The 16,883-nt window shown below is 40.0% G+C and overlaps 1 protein-coding gene across 8 annotated transcripts in view; it reads left to right on the forward strand.

Moving 5' to 3' along the window:
• Positions 1-16,883, forward strand: part of ACACA (acetyl-CoA carboxylase alpha) — a 138,500-nt gene that overhangs the window by 63,035 nt on the left and 58,582 nt on the right. For 6 of the 8 annotated variants that reach the window (XM_049802387.1, XM_049802390.1, XM_049802388.1 and 3 more), the window contains 10 exons: positions 166-262; positions 1,574-1,681; positions 3,917-3,973; positions 4,283-4,327; positions 6,953-6,994; positions 7,605-7,820; positions 8,344-8,499; positions 10,212-10,415; positions 12,836-12,991; positions 13,593-13,739. In XM_049802387.1, the coding sequence (XP_049658344.1) occupies positions 166-262; positions 1,574-1,681; positions 3,917-3,973; positions 4,283-4,327; positions 6,953-6,994; positions 7,605-7,820; positions 8,344-8,499; positions 10,212-10,415; positions 12,836-12,991; positions 13,593-13,739 (1,228 nt within the window). The remainder of the gene's footprint in view (positions 1-165; positions 263-1,573; positions 1,682-3,916; positions 3,974-4,282; positions 4,328-6,952; positions 6,995-7,604; positions 7,821-8,343; positions 8,500-10,211; positions 10,416-12,835; positions 12,992-13,592; positions 13,740-16,883) is intronic. The other 2 variants (XM_049802385.1, XM_049802386.1) reach the window with 1 other exon arrangement.

Here is a 16,883-nt window from a genome sequence, read left to right on the forward strand (position 1 = left end):
GGAGGTATTGTCTCTTCATCTTTTGAGTTTCAGTCCTGCAAAGGGAAGGACTCCTTTTGTCTCCCTCCCCTCCTTAGCAACAAGGTCTGTGGATTTTAGTGCTATGTGCTTTCAGTGGGCTAGCAGCAGTGTGTTGATAACTAATACTTCTCTGGTGTATTTCAGAATATTTGATGAAGTGATGGGTTGCTTCTGCGACTCTCCTCCCCAGAGCCCAACCTTCCCTGAAGCTGGCCATGCTTCCTTGTATGATGAAGATAAGGTACGGTAGTTTTTTCTCTTGAGATTGCTCTCAGGTTGGAAATAGAAGGCATGCAGAATGCCGCAGTGACCGCAGGCAAGATACTTTTCACTAGTTTGAGTGCTGGAAGCAGGAGTTAAGAGCTTTATGTATTTATGTATGTGATTTGTTTGCTTGTTTCACAGCAGGTGATTCCAAGTAGGTGGCCATTTTCTGACTCTGTTCTAAAGCTACAGTTAAGTCTCTTACTCTCCATGTAAATTTAGTTTGTAGCTTTTAACATCAGCAGAATTACTGGATCCACAGCAGTGTAACTGAGAGTTTTAGACCCATGATTAAGTTTCCAGACCGTCTCCGTGCATGGGGGTGTTGAACTGCTTATTCAACTGCCTTTACCTTAAGTCTGACTTGCCTTATTTTCTGTCTTACTCCCTTCCTAGTCACATTACATCCTGATTCTTCTCGCTGTTCAACCTCTTAGAACTGTTTTTGCATTGATGTGGAGAGCAGGTGCAGAGGAAGCAGATGGTTTATAATCCTTAGTGATAGAAGACCAGTTTCCCTTAGAGACACAGGTAGCTGCTCCACTGCTCTGTCCTGCCCCCCAACAGCAGGAAGCTCTGTTGGAAAACAGTCTGTGTCCAGAATAGGGTTTGGGTTTAAACTGATCCCTTGATCTTGATGTGTGTAAGTACTGTAGCCTTGTTCCAGAATATTACCGTCAACCTTAATGTCCTCGGATCTCTCTCTTTACCTCTTCCTCACCTCACCAAGGATAATTTCCTGTTCATACTCAGTTTTTCACAGTTAACTGCAGGCTCTGAAATGCTAAATTTGTTATTTCTCAGAGCTCTAATGTAATTGATGCTTCCACATTATTTCATTTTGTTGTAGATATGAAACCACATTGTTTTGCTCCTACACTTCGAATTTGCTTAATTTCATTACCTTTCCTGATGCCAAAGTCCTCTAATGTTCTGCCTGTACTGCATCTTGTAAAGAGAGGACCTGACCCTGCATTCGTTGTGCATCCAAATGAAGCACACTTGAGTTAGCCAAGTCAGATGTGACCATCAGAATTGGATTCTTCAAATGAAGCTTGTTTGCTGTTTGTGGACATTAACTCTTACTTCAGTGAAATTGCAAATTTGTGAGATTGCTTAGTCCAGAATTCCCTCGTAGTTTTCCTTGGCTTATGGCATGATCTGCTGAGGTCATTTTTCCCTAGGGCATCTGTATTTTAGAATTGTATTTAGGGAGCCTCTTTTGAGAACTCACAGGTGTTAAGTTGTTAACTATTTATTTATGGGGAATATTTTCTTTAAATTGCAGGCTGCCCGCGAGGAGCCCATTCACATTCTTAATGTTGCTATTAAAACAGATAGTGACGTTGATGATGATGGCCTGGCAGCCATGTTCAGAGAGTTCACACAAAGCAAGGTAAGTTGCCTTGATTCTCTCTCTGGAACTGTGTGATTGTGCAGGATGGTTTTGTCTGCTTTGGGAAAAGTCAGTATGTTCCTCAGTTTTTTGTTTGTTTGTTTGTTTGTTTTTCAACATCCTTAATTTGTCCCATCTAAAATCTTACCAATTCTTTGACTGGATGTAGCTGCACCTTTCTGAAGCCTCCAGGTCATTGTTTCTCTTTGCAATGCATTCTAACCCATCAGGGCAGGACCTCTTCCCTTTAGTTTTTGACAGGGTAAAAGACCTTTAAGGTTTTAAAAGCATCAGGTCAATCTTCAGTATCTCTCTCCAGATGCTCGGAAAAAATGTGCTGTATTCCTCTCCCTGGTGGTAAAGTTGTTATATGAGTAACAGAGGCATGGAAAATGACATTAAAATGGCCTATATTTTCTGTATCACGATAGTCTTAATGCAATTAAAATTTGTTTTCCTTGTTGTTGGCATACTGGAGCATCCACCTAGTATGATATTTCTGGCACAAGGTGGAACTGATTTGATATGTTCTGTTGCTCCTTCATAAATACGGGATACACTTTAGAGTACCAAATGTTAGTCCTGTGGTCAGTTGTGAGGCAACATGGCTTGGGGATAGCCTCCTCGTGTCCACTCTGCCCTCTGATTTCTGCCTGCACTTGCTTTTCTGGTTGGTGTGAAGAACTCCTCAACAGGCTTGTGGATATGAATAGCCCATCAGGCGTTGACTGGGACCCTGCTGCATCCGTGGTACCTGCAGTGACTATGGGAGGACTGAGCGAGTAGTTTCTAACTTCAGTTTCTAGTGTGGGAGGAGATAATGCATTCTGCAGAAATGAGGGGTTCCAAAATGGGGCTGGTATCCATGCGACTTCAGCAGCTTCCTGTCTCTTTAAGCAAAGAATATAATCAAATATAAAAATTAAAACTAGTTCTGCTTTTCATCTGCTTGATCATGCTCCAGGCGTTTTATGGGAGGGGATAAAAGGAAAGAAATAAAAAAAAAAATTCCAAAACACATTAAACTATCAAATAGGTTGATCCAAATTGTCCAAATAATCTTCTAGTCCCAGCATGTTGTGTGTGGTTTTTTTAATAGAAATTAGGATCATATACTTGTAAATGACTTGTGGAGGAGATTGAGGCAGTCAGTGTAAATGGAGTTTCTCCAGGTGCTGATGGCTAATCGCTCTGTAATAGCTGTGGACTTGCTGTGAGACCCGCATTATTACGATGTAATCAGAATCCTGTTGCTATGCTGTTATTGTCTGCCACTTGTGGAATTTTAAAAGCAATAACAATTTTTGCTTTTTAAATCATGGCATTATTAAAGTTATTTTCTTCCTCTTGCCATGAATATAGTCACTGATGTTCATTTTCAAAGGGCTTAACCTTAGTAAAACATTTCAGTCTGTGCCAAAAGCGGTTGTTTTGTTCCTGGTCTAGCTGAGTTCTTGTTTCTTTTTTGTTCTTCTCTCTCTTTTTTTTTTTTTTCCTTCCCCTTTGCTTTTAAATCGGAAAAAAGAGGAGAAAGGAAAAAGTTTTAGAAAGAGGAGCGGAATTATGAGATCTTAACGCCTCAAAAGATCAGTAGCGTGGCATATACTGATGGCAGCACTCATTTGAAATGTGGCTTAGTGGAATTTGGTAAAGAAGCAACCAGAATGGATATTCTCTCATCTGTTTGATAAAACTAAGTAACACCTGTCACTTATCCCCTTTGCAATATTGACACATCTGTCCTTTGGTCTGGGTTGTCTGTGTGCATATTGTGCCAAAATCAAGTATGTGCTACATGCTTCCTTGAGGTATTTCCTTTAAAACTCCTTTTCTATCATTTTCCATGGGCTTACTATGTCTACACTGTGCTCCCTTCAGAAAGTAATCTTCGCAAAAAAGGCCAACTTACTTTGGCAAATGAACAAGAATATTTCCTGCAAGACTTGTGTATGGCTCTTCTGCTGTACTTGTTAGCAAGGCTCAGCTGGAATACTATGTTCTTGTGATTTGGTTACTTAGCTCTTCAGATTTAATATATTTGCTTATGTGTGCTACTAGATGATCATCAGATGAGAAATCTTAGCTATGAGCAGACTGAAGTGGCCTAGGAATGTACAGCATAGATGCAGGGAGGATCTGTAGGGCTTTTTCAGTTCATAGAAGACTTTGACAAGTTTTTGATGTGTTCTTTTTCTGTTAATCCAGTGAGCTGATCCCATCCTTGCCTTTTTACAGAAATCAGTCCTGATTGAACATGGGATTCGGAGGCTGACATTCCTTGTAGCACAGAAGGTATTTTGATATCTCTCATGCTGCTCAGAACTCTTTGGTTTCTAGCTCATAATAGCATTGACATTTGATGTGGTTTTTTCCTAAATTAAATGCTGTATTAACTATATTTAGTTCTCTCTTCACTGTTTTTGTTCTCGAAAATTTGAGATGGTTTTGATGAATTTGCTTAAGAAAATTAATTTACAATTGTAAACAATCTTGGCACCTCTTGTATTCTTGAATTAATTGGGTTTTGATTTTGTCCTAATTGCTAGCTTTCTTCTGCTTTTTTTTTCTTGTCTTCCTGTGTTTGTATGTTACGTTTGTAAGGACTTCAGGAAACAGGTCAACTATGAGGTGGATCAGAGATTTCATGTAAGTAAAAAGGGCCTAGAACACGGTGGTATTCTTAACCTGAGGCCAGGAGACGCGTAAGTGACTCTGGGCTTCTCATTTGGTTCTTAGTCAGGCATTTAATGCCAACGTTGGTGTCAGAGCTAAGTGAAGTATTTAAACATCTGACTTCAAATACAGGAGTGGGCCTTTTGCATTCAGTGGGGCCATTCACACACTAAAGTCTCTCTTGTTACCTGGCTGAACTCAGGACTGCCACATTAATAAAGATCTTGTTTGTTTCAGTATGTTTTGTATTCTAAAATGTAATTCTACAATTAATTTTTTGTGTTTCTTATATAGTGTGGTGATTTCTTTAGGCTTCTTAGTGTTCTTAAAATAACTTATAGGAGTAATGGAAGTGATTTGCTAAATTTTGCCTAATGGCTTAGTGATGTGGGAAATGTTTGATGCTCTTACTGCTAAGAATTACTTTTTTCCCCAGGGCTTGGGCATCAGTGAGGGCCATTTCAAGATGGCAATGTAAGGCATAAACCAGATTTTTATCCCTTGTGTATCTACTTACGTAAGAATCTGGACTCCTTGGAGAGGCGTTGGGACCTTAAGTGAGAAAGTCCAGGCGTTAGATTTAAGAAAGGAAGTTTTAGAGAACTGAATTGGTGTTTGGGGAATGAAAAATAAGAGTCTGTGAATAAGCACTGTAGCATGTGTCAGTGGTCAGAAAGGAGACGAAGAATGAAAGGAGTCATCACAAAAAGTTTTCCCTGAGCTGCCATTTAGAGGGAGGGACTGTTGGATACTCCTGGTTCCTAAGCCAGAGGAGGCAGTGTGGTATGTCATCTGTTTGCAAAGTTTGTAGAGTACCTCTGGGATCTTTTGTGAGTGTCAGTCTTTATTACTATCTCCTATTCTACTCCATTTATTACTGGACCAACTATTAACTTAGCCAGGGCCTGGGCTTGGGTTTGTTTTTGTTTTAATTACAGTCTATATAATTAGTTCCCAGCATGTTGAGGTAATAGAGAGTTGCTCCAGCAAGCTTCCAATTTCCTCATCTCATTAGGTTTTTAACATGATTATTAGTATAATAATCAACTATGATGATTTCTGTTGTAGCTTTTCACATTCTGTGGTTTGCAGGGTGTCTTGATTGGCTAATTTAGGCAAATTATTTTGATTGTCTTGATGATGGTTGGTTGATTAGAACACAGCAGGGGTATAATTCTTCTGCCTAGGAAATGGAGCACTCTTTTGGATTTTGGTACCAGAGCACTGAGAATTTTTGTGTGTGTGCACATCTAATTATTATATTTGCCCACAACGCTAGTCAAATGCCTTGAAAGCAATTACATTAGTGATAGAATGAGCATGGATGATGTTAGGAGAAATTGGCAGCGTGCAGAGGAGGACAGGTAGGAGGGATTTGGAAGAGAAGTGAGGAAACATGGAAGTGGTTGTTTTCTTAGAGTATAGTTGATGCTCATAAGCTCATCTAATATGCCCACTGCCTGAATTTTCAGGCAGGATTTCTTGTACCACTGGCTAGTCTGGAAAACACACTCCAGGCAAACACAAGTTATTTTGCTCAACTGAGAGTCATCAGGTGAAGTTCTGAGGACTGTTTTTTATAGGAGGTAGGGAAGATAACTAGTAGGGAAGGCTAGATTACTTCTAGCCTTAAAAGCTGTGTTGCTCAATGGAGCCTTATATTCTGTCGTCATGCACTGGTTGTTACCTAGAATCAAGCTAGGGTTGCAAGTCTTTCATTGATAGTGAAATGTGATTCAGAAATTCAGTGACTCCAGGTCAGATACATTCTTTTTTTGTTAGTAAGACAGTTCTGACAAGTTGTGTATGTGCTCTCAGGTCACCTTAGCATAAATGGTTGGTATTCTCGTGTTGGTGCAAAACATTGACAAAAGTTCCTCCACCCATTAAAAGTGTAATTCCACAGAAATGGATGGCTTTGCTCAGATGAAACTGGAGGGATAGGTAGAAGGATGCTGTCTAGTCCTTCTCTTTTCTAAGACACATGCAATATGCCACAAAAATGTAAAGTCCTTACCATTTGCTGGGATTTTATCTGTGCAATAGAATAACAGAGAAACCTAATCATATTTGGGGGATTTTTCTAAAGTACTCTTCAATAGATGAGGATAAAATAATTTGATTACAATTCATAGTTTTCCTCGGGAAGAGAGTATTTCTAGCAGTAATAGCATGAAGAGAGCTATGGAATACAGATAATTGTTTTGTGTACATCTGCTTACATAATGGAGTGTTAATATAATTGTATGGCTCCCAAATATTTCCACATTGATCATAATCATAATAGAACTAGAAGAAGTTTCCCTGTCTGGACAGTTCTGTGTTATTGGCTGTTAATAATTGACAATAATAATCAAAAGCCAATCAAGCAGCCTCTGTTGCATTAGCAGTGAAGGCAGGTTTAAACTACCTCTGTTACCTTCTTGAGTGAAACTTGATTTTCCGCCACCTTTTGTGATGTTGAAAAAGTAGCTTGTAACAACTTAGGTCATCACCTCTGCTGTGGTGCTATCCCAGGTCTGGCCTGTGAGCGCTCTCTGGGTAGATCAAATGGCTTAATTTTGGAGGGCTAACATCATTGTTTTTATTTTCAAACAGAGGGAATTTCCAAAGTTCTTCACGTTCCGTGCCCGGGATAAGGTAGGCTGTATATTCTTAATACTTTTCTCTAAGTGTTGGCTTTATCCCTCTTTCATGTAGCTGTTCTTTGCCAGTCTAAGAGGGTGGGAACTACTTCAGCGCAACTTCACTACCTAGTGAGGTATTTTCTTTTCCCTTGCTAGGCCACTTGTCCGCACACACAGCAGTTGATGTTGATAACAATGATGAGTCTCTGATATTTGGGGATAAAAATTCTTGCATTTGGAAGCCTAACCTGGAGCTTCTGTTTATGCAGATTTTAGTTGCAGTGTAACAAGGGAGTGTTGGAAGCAGTACAATGATTCAATACCAAACTTTCTGGCTTCTGTGAAAAAGAGGGTTTTGCAGGGGGTGAGCCTGAGAACTTGCTATCTTGTGATTTGTCTTCTACTCTCTGTATTTCAACAATTTCAGTGAGCTCTTAGTGCTAATGACTGTGCGTGAGATAGAAAATTCTGGGTTGGATTCATTTGAATTTTTAGGTTTTTAATTCAATATGAAATTTCATGAGGGGCGTTGTCTAGTTCTTCCCATCCTCAGTGTTTCACTTTCTTAACCAACCCTCCCCTTTTACGCCCTTTTCTACCTGTATGATGCCGGCTGCCTCCAGTTTGAGGAAGATAGGATTTACCGTCATCTGGAGCCAGCTCTGGCTTTTCAGCTAGAGTTGAACCGAATGCGAAACTTTGATCTCACTGCCATTCCATGTGCCAATCACAAAATGCATCTCTACCTGGGAGCAGCTAAAGTTGAAGTGGGAACAGAAGTGACAGACTACAGGTTCTTCGTGAGGGCTATTATAAGGCATTCAGATCTGGTTACCAAGGTGAGTTTTATCACCCATGCAAGGTCTCTGTCCAAGACAGTGTATGAAACACTGTGAGTCATTCTAGGAACCTGCATGTAAACATATTACCTGTATAGCGTACTGTGGATGTTTGCCTTCTTTGCTAGCATTGGTTCTGCAGGAGCATGCCTTCAAAGACTTAGTATTCCTATGCTTCAAGGAGATTTTTCTATGGCCTAAGTGGATAGTCAGAAGTCCTTGCATTTCGAGGCAACAGTTGTTTCTCTGTGTTTCTCCTGCACTACTGCAGTAATGTTTTTCCCTGTCTAGTTTTGGATTTATGCTGACCTAAATGAGGGCACAAGTCAGCGGGGTATGTGAATCCAGGCAGTGGGAGTACTGGCTCTGTGATTGTGATGGATCTGTTTCAGGGTTGCACATCCTGCTGAAATGAATGTAACCTTTTTTCTCAGTCAAGTCCTTCTGCAGTTTTTCAAACACTGTATTCCTGGGCTGTGTTTTTTGAGTAGGAAGTAAATTATTTGTTGACAATATCTGGCAGGAAGCCTCCTTTGAGTATCTGCAGAATGAGGGAGAGCGATTGCTTTTGGAAGCCATGGATGAGTTGGAGGTGGCATTTAATAATACCAATGTGCGGACTGACTGCAATCACATCTTCTTAAATTTTGTGCCTACTGTCATCATGGACCCATCTAAGGTATGGTCTTTTCCCTAGCTCTGAATTGTTTGTTTATCTTGGGCTTGACTCACCAGAATTAAATGGTCTTTTGTTGCCTTTTTGTGCTATGTAAGCGCACCTATTGATTGAGCACATTTTAATACTGTTTGGTGAATGACATGCAGTTTCTACTAGCCATTTTATAACAGAAAGCACAAGAAATTGAGGACCAATATTAGAATTGGTAAGATGAGGGTCAGCTTAGTTACTCTACAAATACTGGAGTTTTGCTTTTCAGTAAGGAAAGTGGAGTTGCATAACTGATGGACATCTCTAACTAAAGATTGCTTGTTGAGTCAACTTCTCCTCAAAAGCAGAGAGAATACTTTTTATTTTAGCTAGTTAAGGCAAACAATTAGTTTGTTTCACATTAGGAAGCTGTTTGGCAGTGAGGAAGGAAGAAGGTTTTGGTTTTTTCTTCCAATCTATGAATAAATATTAAATGTTAATATTTCAGAACTAGCAGAGCTCATATTTTTAGTGGAGTAATGCTGTCCTTCAGGCAATGCAGCTCACTTCCTCTGTGTAAACTAAGGAACAGTTTATTAAAAATATGTTTTGTATTTGAAACTAAACTTATTTTTTCATTGTGTGTTTGACATAAACAATTTTAATAAGGAAATAGCTTTAAATGCTCTTCTGTTCGTTACAAAAGTCCAGATTCTATCCAAATAAAACGTGAGATAAATCATGAACTTAAAAAGAATTTATAAATTCAACTACAAAAAGAAGTGTCTTATTTTCATTCTCTGATACAAAACTACAGAGATCAACATCATAAATAAATGAACATTAAGCTTTGTAGATGCATAAATGAAAGCGGTTGGGCGTAAAGCATGTTTCTGGTTAGCAGAACCACCACAAAGAAAGTCCCAAATAAACTGTAAAGGCTGCATTTAGTTGGAAATCAACATTCTGTTCATGGTTACTGAAAGATGAGAGCTGACCTTTCCTTATGAGAATAACTGAAAGTTTAAAAAGATTAATTGGTTATCAAAATAAGTATCTCTTGCTTGCTGACTTTTAAATCATGATTAAAAATTGGTGGCTTAAATCGCTTTTGAATAAATCCTCTCTCGGCACATCCAAAATCTTTGGTTCCCAGGAAGTTCAGAAGAAGCTGGGATATTCAGCCCCTGGAAGTTAGGCTGCCCTCAAATGTGTACCGTGACTTTTCCCTGAGCTGCTGTGGAAAAGAGACTTTTTATTTTTTGAAAGAATGTTAAAAACAGCCTATAAATTGCCTTCTTTTAATATGCGCTATTTGCCAACAGTAGTATATTATAAAGTTTAATAGAACACCAGAAGGCCAAGCTCCAAGTAGTAATTGCTTTGTTGATTTAAAGCACCGTACCGCACGTGTAGTGAAACATGATTATTGTGCCTATAAGTGCTACATAACTGTTTGTCAAGGATTTCACTTTCCTGCATTTTGTAGTTCTTAGCTGTGAGCTATGCCTGCAGGAAGAAAGGTAGATGAAGGGGAAACACTGGGCATGCTGTGCCTTGCTGAGGTGTGACGTGCTGGGAGGAAAAAGGGACGTGAATCCAGCAGCAGTCCCCAGGTTGAGTTCAGTTCCTGCCTATCTCAAGGCTCATTAGGATGAGAACGGACAGGCCACTGCGGTCCCATAACAGCAGCGGTGGATGTGTCCAGAAAGGTGAGGGAAATTCTTCTCGTGTGTTTTAAGATCGAAGAATCCGTGCGGAGCATGGTGATGCGCTACGGGAGTCGCCTGTGGAAACTCCGCGTCCTCCAAGCCGAGCTGAAGATCAACATTCGTTTGACACCGACTGGGAAGGCAATTCCCATTCGTCTCTTCTTGACCAATGAGTCAGGCTACTATTTGGACATCAGCCTCTACAAAGAAGTGACAGACTCCAGAACAGGACAGGTATGGTTCCATATGGCTGCATGGTTTGAGGAACAGATTATTTTGGGGGGGTGGAACGCATTATACCTGATGAAGCTCTTCTGTGGTTTGCAGTGTTTTCAAGTAATATAAAATTGCCGTTCAACTTTGCCAAAGGAAGAAGAATGTAAACATAACCTTGCAATAGGCGGGTAGGTGTGCAAAATGTAATCAATTATGTAAAAGTGCATATCTTCTAATTGTTTTGTACGTACATTTGTACATCTCTCTTCCTCTGTGGCAGAGTGCTTAAAAAAGTAATAGAAAAGTAGTCACTGTTAGTGCTCATCCTGTAGGTCGTAATAAAAAATATTATTAATTGTACGTTTCCCTGAGTAGATGGAGAAAATCTGTGAACTTGTCTTTTAAATTCTAAAGATATAGGGAATGACCTGGGTAGGATGATATAAAATTATTGAAGGTGCTTTTATATCATTTTTATGAAGTGTAATGGGCTCTTTTGTAATGGTTGTGGCTACTCTGGTATTTCTGCTTTTCATGGCATAGGAATAGTGTGGTTAACTGAAATACCTACATATGCTAAAATACATGGAGCATAGGATGTATGAAAAATATTTAAGTATAGAAATGTTTACATCTCCCTCTGTAATAATCTCTCTGCCTTGCAGTAGTAGCACCAGAATAAATCACTTGGGCACTGTTAATGTTGAACACAAAGTGCTGGGTCACCTTTTCTCCCATTCTTTTCCATTTAAATTTTTCCAGCAAGCTGCCTGGCCTTACAGTCCATCCAGTTCTGGAGATCCTAGAACAGATAGTGTCTGTATGTTTTACTTCATTTCTGCCTTGAGTGGAGATGAGAAAAGAAAAGAACATTTTAATAACCTCCAGTAGCTGAGCTTAACACTTGAGTTCTGTTAGTCATTTGTGAAGGTCACCTTTCATCTTAAACTCTGTCTCTGATGAGCTTTATTTTTTTAAAGCTAGGAGAATGCGCTTGTGTGTGTACGGTTTCCCAATATTTGATTTTTTTAAATTTTGGGGTTTTTTTTTCCAGGATATTGAACCAGGTTCTATTAAAAAATTATACTGATAGGAATTATTTCAATTAACTCTTTGAGTAGTTGGGAGGAAGGTTTGTCTTACAGAGCTTGAAGGTGTTAGTTTTTTGAGAAACTTCGGTAAATCTTCCCCCTCGCGATGGAAGTTTGTAGGATGGGTTCAGATCTGTGTATTTTTTCCTGTGTTTTCAGAGGGTTATTTTGAACTTAGAGAATTCTTTTTAAAGAATTCAAACATTAGCAACGTACTGGGTGCTGAGCACTTTCATGACTTCTGAAGAATGGAAAAATAGATTAATCATGAGAGAATGACCCTGATCTCTTGTTTGGCAGTTTCTGTGGTAATGAGTGGCAATGCTCAGTACAGACTTCTCCAGTTCCCACAGAACTGCTCTGAAACTTTCCAGAGTTTTAAGGAGAATTGGGCCCAAGTGCAGTAACAGATCCTAACACAGGTGCTGTCACAAATACTTGTTACCCTGAATAATTATTTCTCCCATTGAAGAAGCTACTTCACAAAGCAATGTTTGTGAAAACTGAAGAGACCATGAACTACTATTTTTAATCTAAAAACTAAAATAGGCTTTACTTACTGAATTCTATCATCAGTGGAATTCTTCAATTAATTTATTCTTCAATTGGGAAAAGATCTGCCATTTGTAACATCAGGTCTGATCACTGTTCTGTTAAAAACAGCCTAATCATGTTGCTTCTGTCAGGTGTGTTTCTATTAAGCAGCATTTGTGCAGTGTTGTCCCAGCTAAGCAGTGCTACTCCTGTTCCTTAGTTGAAATAGATTTCCTTCTGAGTCCTGGCTGAGTGGAATATATAGTGCCATGAAGCATGGCAGCTGATAATTCATGTTGCTACTCTGGGAAAATCTTTTAAACTTATAATATCAAAACTTCAAGCAAAATGACATATGCAAGTCTTGACCTAGCTTCCATGATCAGCCAGTGGAGATACGGATACCGTGCTGTTCGACTACATAAATAACAGAGTTCTCCTCTCTGCTCCCAGCTATCACAATCCATCGGCATAGGTACAGTGTCAGGGGAAATACTGGTGAATGTGAAGTCATCTAAGGCACGGGCTTTTTTCTGCGGGGATGTGGCTCTGTTCGCTTAGCTTTCTGCTGTGATATGGCAATAAGTCAGTGATACTCAGATCCGTGCAGTAATGGTCCAGCACTGTCTCCAAAGGGTAGTAATGCGTGATAAAGCACGGTGTTACAGGATATGCGAGTATTAACATATTTGTAGAGAACAGAAACAAGCCTGATCAGTCTGGAATATCCTGATGATTTTTGGTAAAATCTGGATGAGATAGGTGTATGGAACCAGTGGATTAAGCAGTAATTGGTCATGTTTTGTGCTGCAGATTATGTTCCAGGCATATGGAGATAAACAGGGACCACTTCATGGGATGCTGATCAATACCCCGTACGTGACCAAAGACCTGCTGCAGTCCAAGAGATTCCAGGCACAGTCTTTAGGGACATCATATGTCTATGACATTCCTGAGATGTTTCGGCAGGTAAGAGTTCTTAAGGCCTGGTGGATTGTTCTAAACTTTTGTACCTGCAAAGCAGTTCTATCAGTTGTCGTCCTTGCTTGTCAGGGAAACAAGTGGTCCGGAGTGGCTAACAATGGTTCCCCAGGGTCTATACAGCTATGGATTGAGTCTACTTTGAAAGAAATTAGGACTCTTGATACACTGCTGCTGTAGTTCCGTTAAAAGTCAAATGGTAGAAGCTGAAATGTAAACCATCTTCTGTTTCTCGTTTATGTTTCTTTGTTTTCCCACCCTGTTATCTAGCCTTCCTAGAGGATTAGACAGTGCAGGGGTGATAGTTCCTAGGACAGAACTCATACATCATTGAATGTGTTAACGAGTTGCAGAATTTACTGTGTATCTGATTTGCTGGGTTCTATCCTGAATCACATAATTTGAATTACACTGTTGTGGGTGAAACTGTGTTTCATGGTTTAAATTCCAAAGTAAGTTATATCCACTGAATACTGTAAGTAGAAGTGGGGGGAGGGATATTTCTGTCTTGAATATTAAGTCACGGTGGATTGAATAAAAATATTTGCAGATGATGTTCTTAACAAGAATTTATCTTTTCATCATCTAGTCTTTGATTAAACTCTGGGACTCTATGAATGAACATGCATTCCTGCCAACGCCACCGCTGCCTTCTGACATACTAACGTACACTGAGTTGGTGTTGGATGATCAGGGCCAGCTTGTGCACATGAACAGGCTGCCAGGAGGAAATGAGGCAAGTTGCACTTCTTTAATGATACTTTTCCTTCCATGTCCTGCAGTACATTGTATTTTGGACTAGGTTTGACAATTGTAAGGAAAATTTACCAACCGGGCACAAAATCTGTTCATTCAGTCTTTCACAGATCAAATCCCTCTCTTGAAAATGAGATTTTTGTTTCATTAAAAATTAATACCTTCCATACAATGGGTATTTTAGCCTCCATAGTAAATGATGATTCCATTTCAAACCTGTGCCTGTGCTGTTTTTCCTTCATAATTAAAAAGTGCTCATTCAGCTATTCCAGGTAACTGGGGTTTGTATTTGAGCAAAATATGTTTTACAAGACTAAATAGAAATGTTTTCATTTGTTTAAAAAACCGAAAAAACAATTTTATGCTTTCCATTTAAATACTCACCATGCGGTGTTTGTGTAGCACACTGGCAAGGTGTGTGCAACATCCCCCTCTAGTGAATGATTTACTTGAGACTAACAACCTGCTAATGCTGTTGGGTGATAGAGTTACTCCTTCAGTTCTAGCAGGAGGAAGCTGTACTGTTGTTGTGGGCTTTTGCTGGTATGTCTTTACATTAGCAAGCCAAAGATTGCCACATTGAAATGACTGGAGAATAAAGCTAAATAGCAGAAGACGTGTTTATTTTTTTTTGCTTAGGCTAGGTGGGATTCAGTAAGTGAATGTTCCTACAGTTATTTAAATTTGAACCATTCTAAGTGGTGGTATCATTTATTTTTTCTTGGCGTCATTGAACTAGCACTGTGCTTTTACTAGATATATAACTTAAGATTTGCAAAACCTCTGTTCAAAAATGTCAAGTATAGTGATGAGAGGAAATAGGGGTTTTCATCACTGTTTACTGCATGTATCTTGTCAGGGGAAGGTTTTGAATATGATGTTTTCAAATTGAACCTAATCAGAAAATGGTGACTATGGGAGCACTACATCCTTGTCTTTTGCTGGCCTATAGGAGCAATGTTTTAACTAGTATAATTAAATCTGAAATGAGCTATTCTCTGCATTCTTAGTGAAAGCTGAGGCTGCAGTGCTGTGGAGGCTTATGCCATCATCTTTCTCTCTTTCTCTGCTCTCATTCAGCGTTTGAGTGGATGGTGGCTGGGGAAATAGCAAAGTCCCTCAGGGACGTAGCTCTGTTCTTGCTGAAATTACAAGCACAGAGCTGCCTGGGCATGAACATGTAGTGTTTACTCTGCCAGCATGAATACAAATAGTCTTATTATAAGAGATTCTGTACCCAAAGACCACCAAAAAAAATTAGGAGTTTTTTTTAACCCTTGGTAGACTTAGTTGTGTGCAACCTGTAAAGAAATTACATGGCTGTTGTGGTGTGCGTAGTGTTGTTATCTAATGTGCAGGTTCATGCCCTGCCTCTCTGGCTGTTAGGCCGAGGAGCTGAGTCACCAGAAAGTGAGATAAACAAGGGGAAAACATGATGTTCCCCACACATTTTTCAGTCTGGCTGCTGAAGATCACTTCTTGTGGAGGTATATGGCAGACTCTAACTGTCTTTCTGTGACTTCCCAGAAATGAGGTGAGGACGCTGGCTGCAGAGATGAAATCCCAGCCTAGGATTTGGTGTCTCGGGGAAGCCTGGCAAGTGGTCAGACCGAGGAATTGCTCTGTGCCTCCCCAGAGAGGCATGCAGCTCACAGCTGGTAGTGCTAAACTGTCAGCTCAGCCTGTCTGCAGCTGGACAAGTCGCTGTAGGACCATGTGCAGCTGGAATGAGGTTTGAGGCTTTGGTATTGAATTCTGTTACCAATAGCCAGTGCACACAATAGCGCTCATTCACAGGTGAGAGCGGACAATCTAAGGAAGAGGTTCCAGCAGCAGTCTGAAGGACAGGTGACATTCAGGAGGCAATGAGTTGCCAAACAGATTCATTCCTCCGTGCTGTGCTTTCTTTATCTGGATGAGCTGACTTCAGCCTTTTATGGTTTAATTCCCTTCAGCTGAGGAAACAAATTTTCACAAACGTGTGCTCAAGTTTCTCTTTCCAAAGAAGATGGCTGCAGGGGTGAAGAAGGAAGGGACAGGATGCTAGATAAATTCAGAGCATAAGCCTTTTCTTTGTTAAGGCTGTAAGTGGATCCATTCTGCTTTTTTTGAGAATCAGTCTGCATAGCATCTGGGCAGAGAAACACAGTATCTTATCTGTCAGGAAGCAAAGATCTTTGGGGTAATCCATCTATGTGGCAGTAGCTGGTAGTATTGCATAGGAAGAGGAGACATGCCACAAGGAGTAGCAGAAAGTATTAATTGGTTCTGCATTTCTTCCATATGATACAATGGTGACCCATTCTCAAAATATGGCACATTTCCTTGGCTTCCTAAACTTGTGTGAATTTGTTAAGGAAGAGTTTTGTCCTCAGATAGATGTATTTGACTTCAAAATGCGAGAAGCCCATATACACTGAAAGTCGCGTTACAGGGGAGATGATCCCTAAAAAAATGAGTACAGCGGGGAAGTTGAGGTTCCCAAGCTTTGCAGCGGCTTGCTTGGTAGCCTTGGTCAAAGTTTTTACTGCTTCAGTTTGTTCATATCCTAGTAAGGTGGGACTGCTTTGGGGTGTTATGAGGATACTTTAGACAAATATTTTTTAAGAGTCCTTGAATTTGTACTTGCTAAATAAGTGCTGGATGTTACGTTATACAGCATTCCCCCAGTTTTGGTTAGTAACCCTTGATGGTCAGTGCCAGTGGAGTCTTTGCCCCAGAGATGCAGAGGTGTGAGCTGTTTCCAGTTGAGACTCCGGTGAGCTGACAGGCAGGAGTGCTTGGTAGGAACTTTCTCAAGTAAATGTGGGTTGTTTGGTTTTTTTTTTTCTTTCTTCCCAGAGAAAGTTGCTGATTTTCTGAATCTAAAGTCTTTTGAGAGATTGTACATCATGTGTTCTTTACTAGGGAGAAAATCTCAGTTGAAAACTTCTGACTGTGGTAAATATAGCTGCTGTTTAGTGCATTTAGGTTCCTATTACTGTTCTGCTTGTTTTAGATCAGAGACTCAAACACAGCTATTCATTCCCCCATAGCAAGTGAGTGCCTTACCATCGTGGTATCAGCTGTTCTGAGGTAAGGCTTGTCTTTCCTGTTGGAGCTGTGCTACACAGTATGAACAATT

The sequence above is a fragment of the Accipiter gentilis genome, chromosome 6 (genome assembly GCF_929443795.1).
Source record: "Accipiter gentilis chromosome 6, bAccGen1.1, whole genome shotgun sequence".
In the NCBI taxonomy this organism is placed as follows: Eukaryota; Metazoa; Chordata; class Aves; order Accipitriformes; family Accipitridae; genus Astur; species Astur gentilis.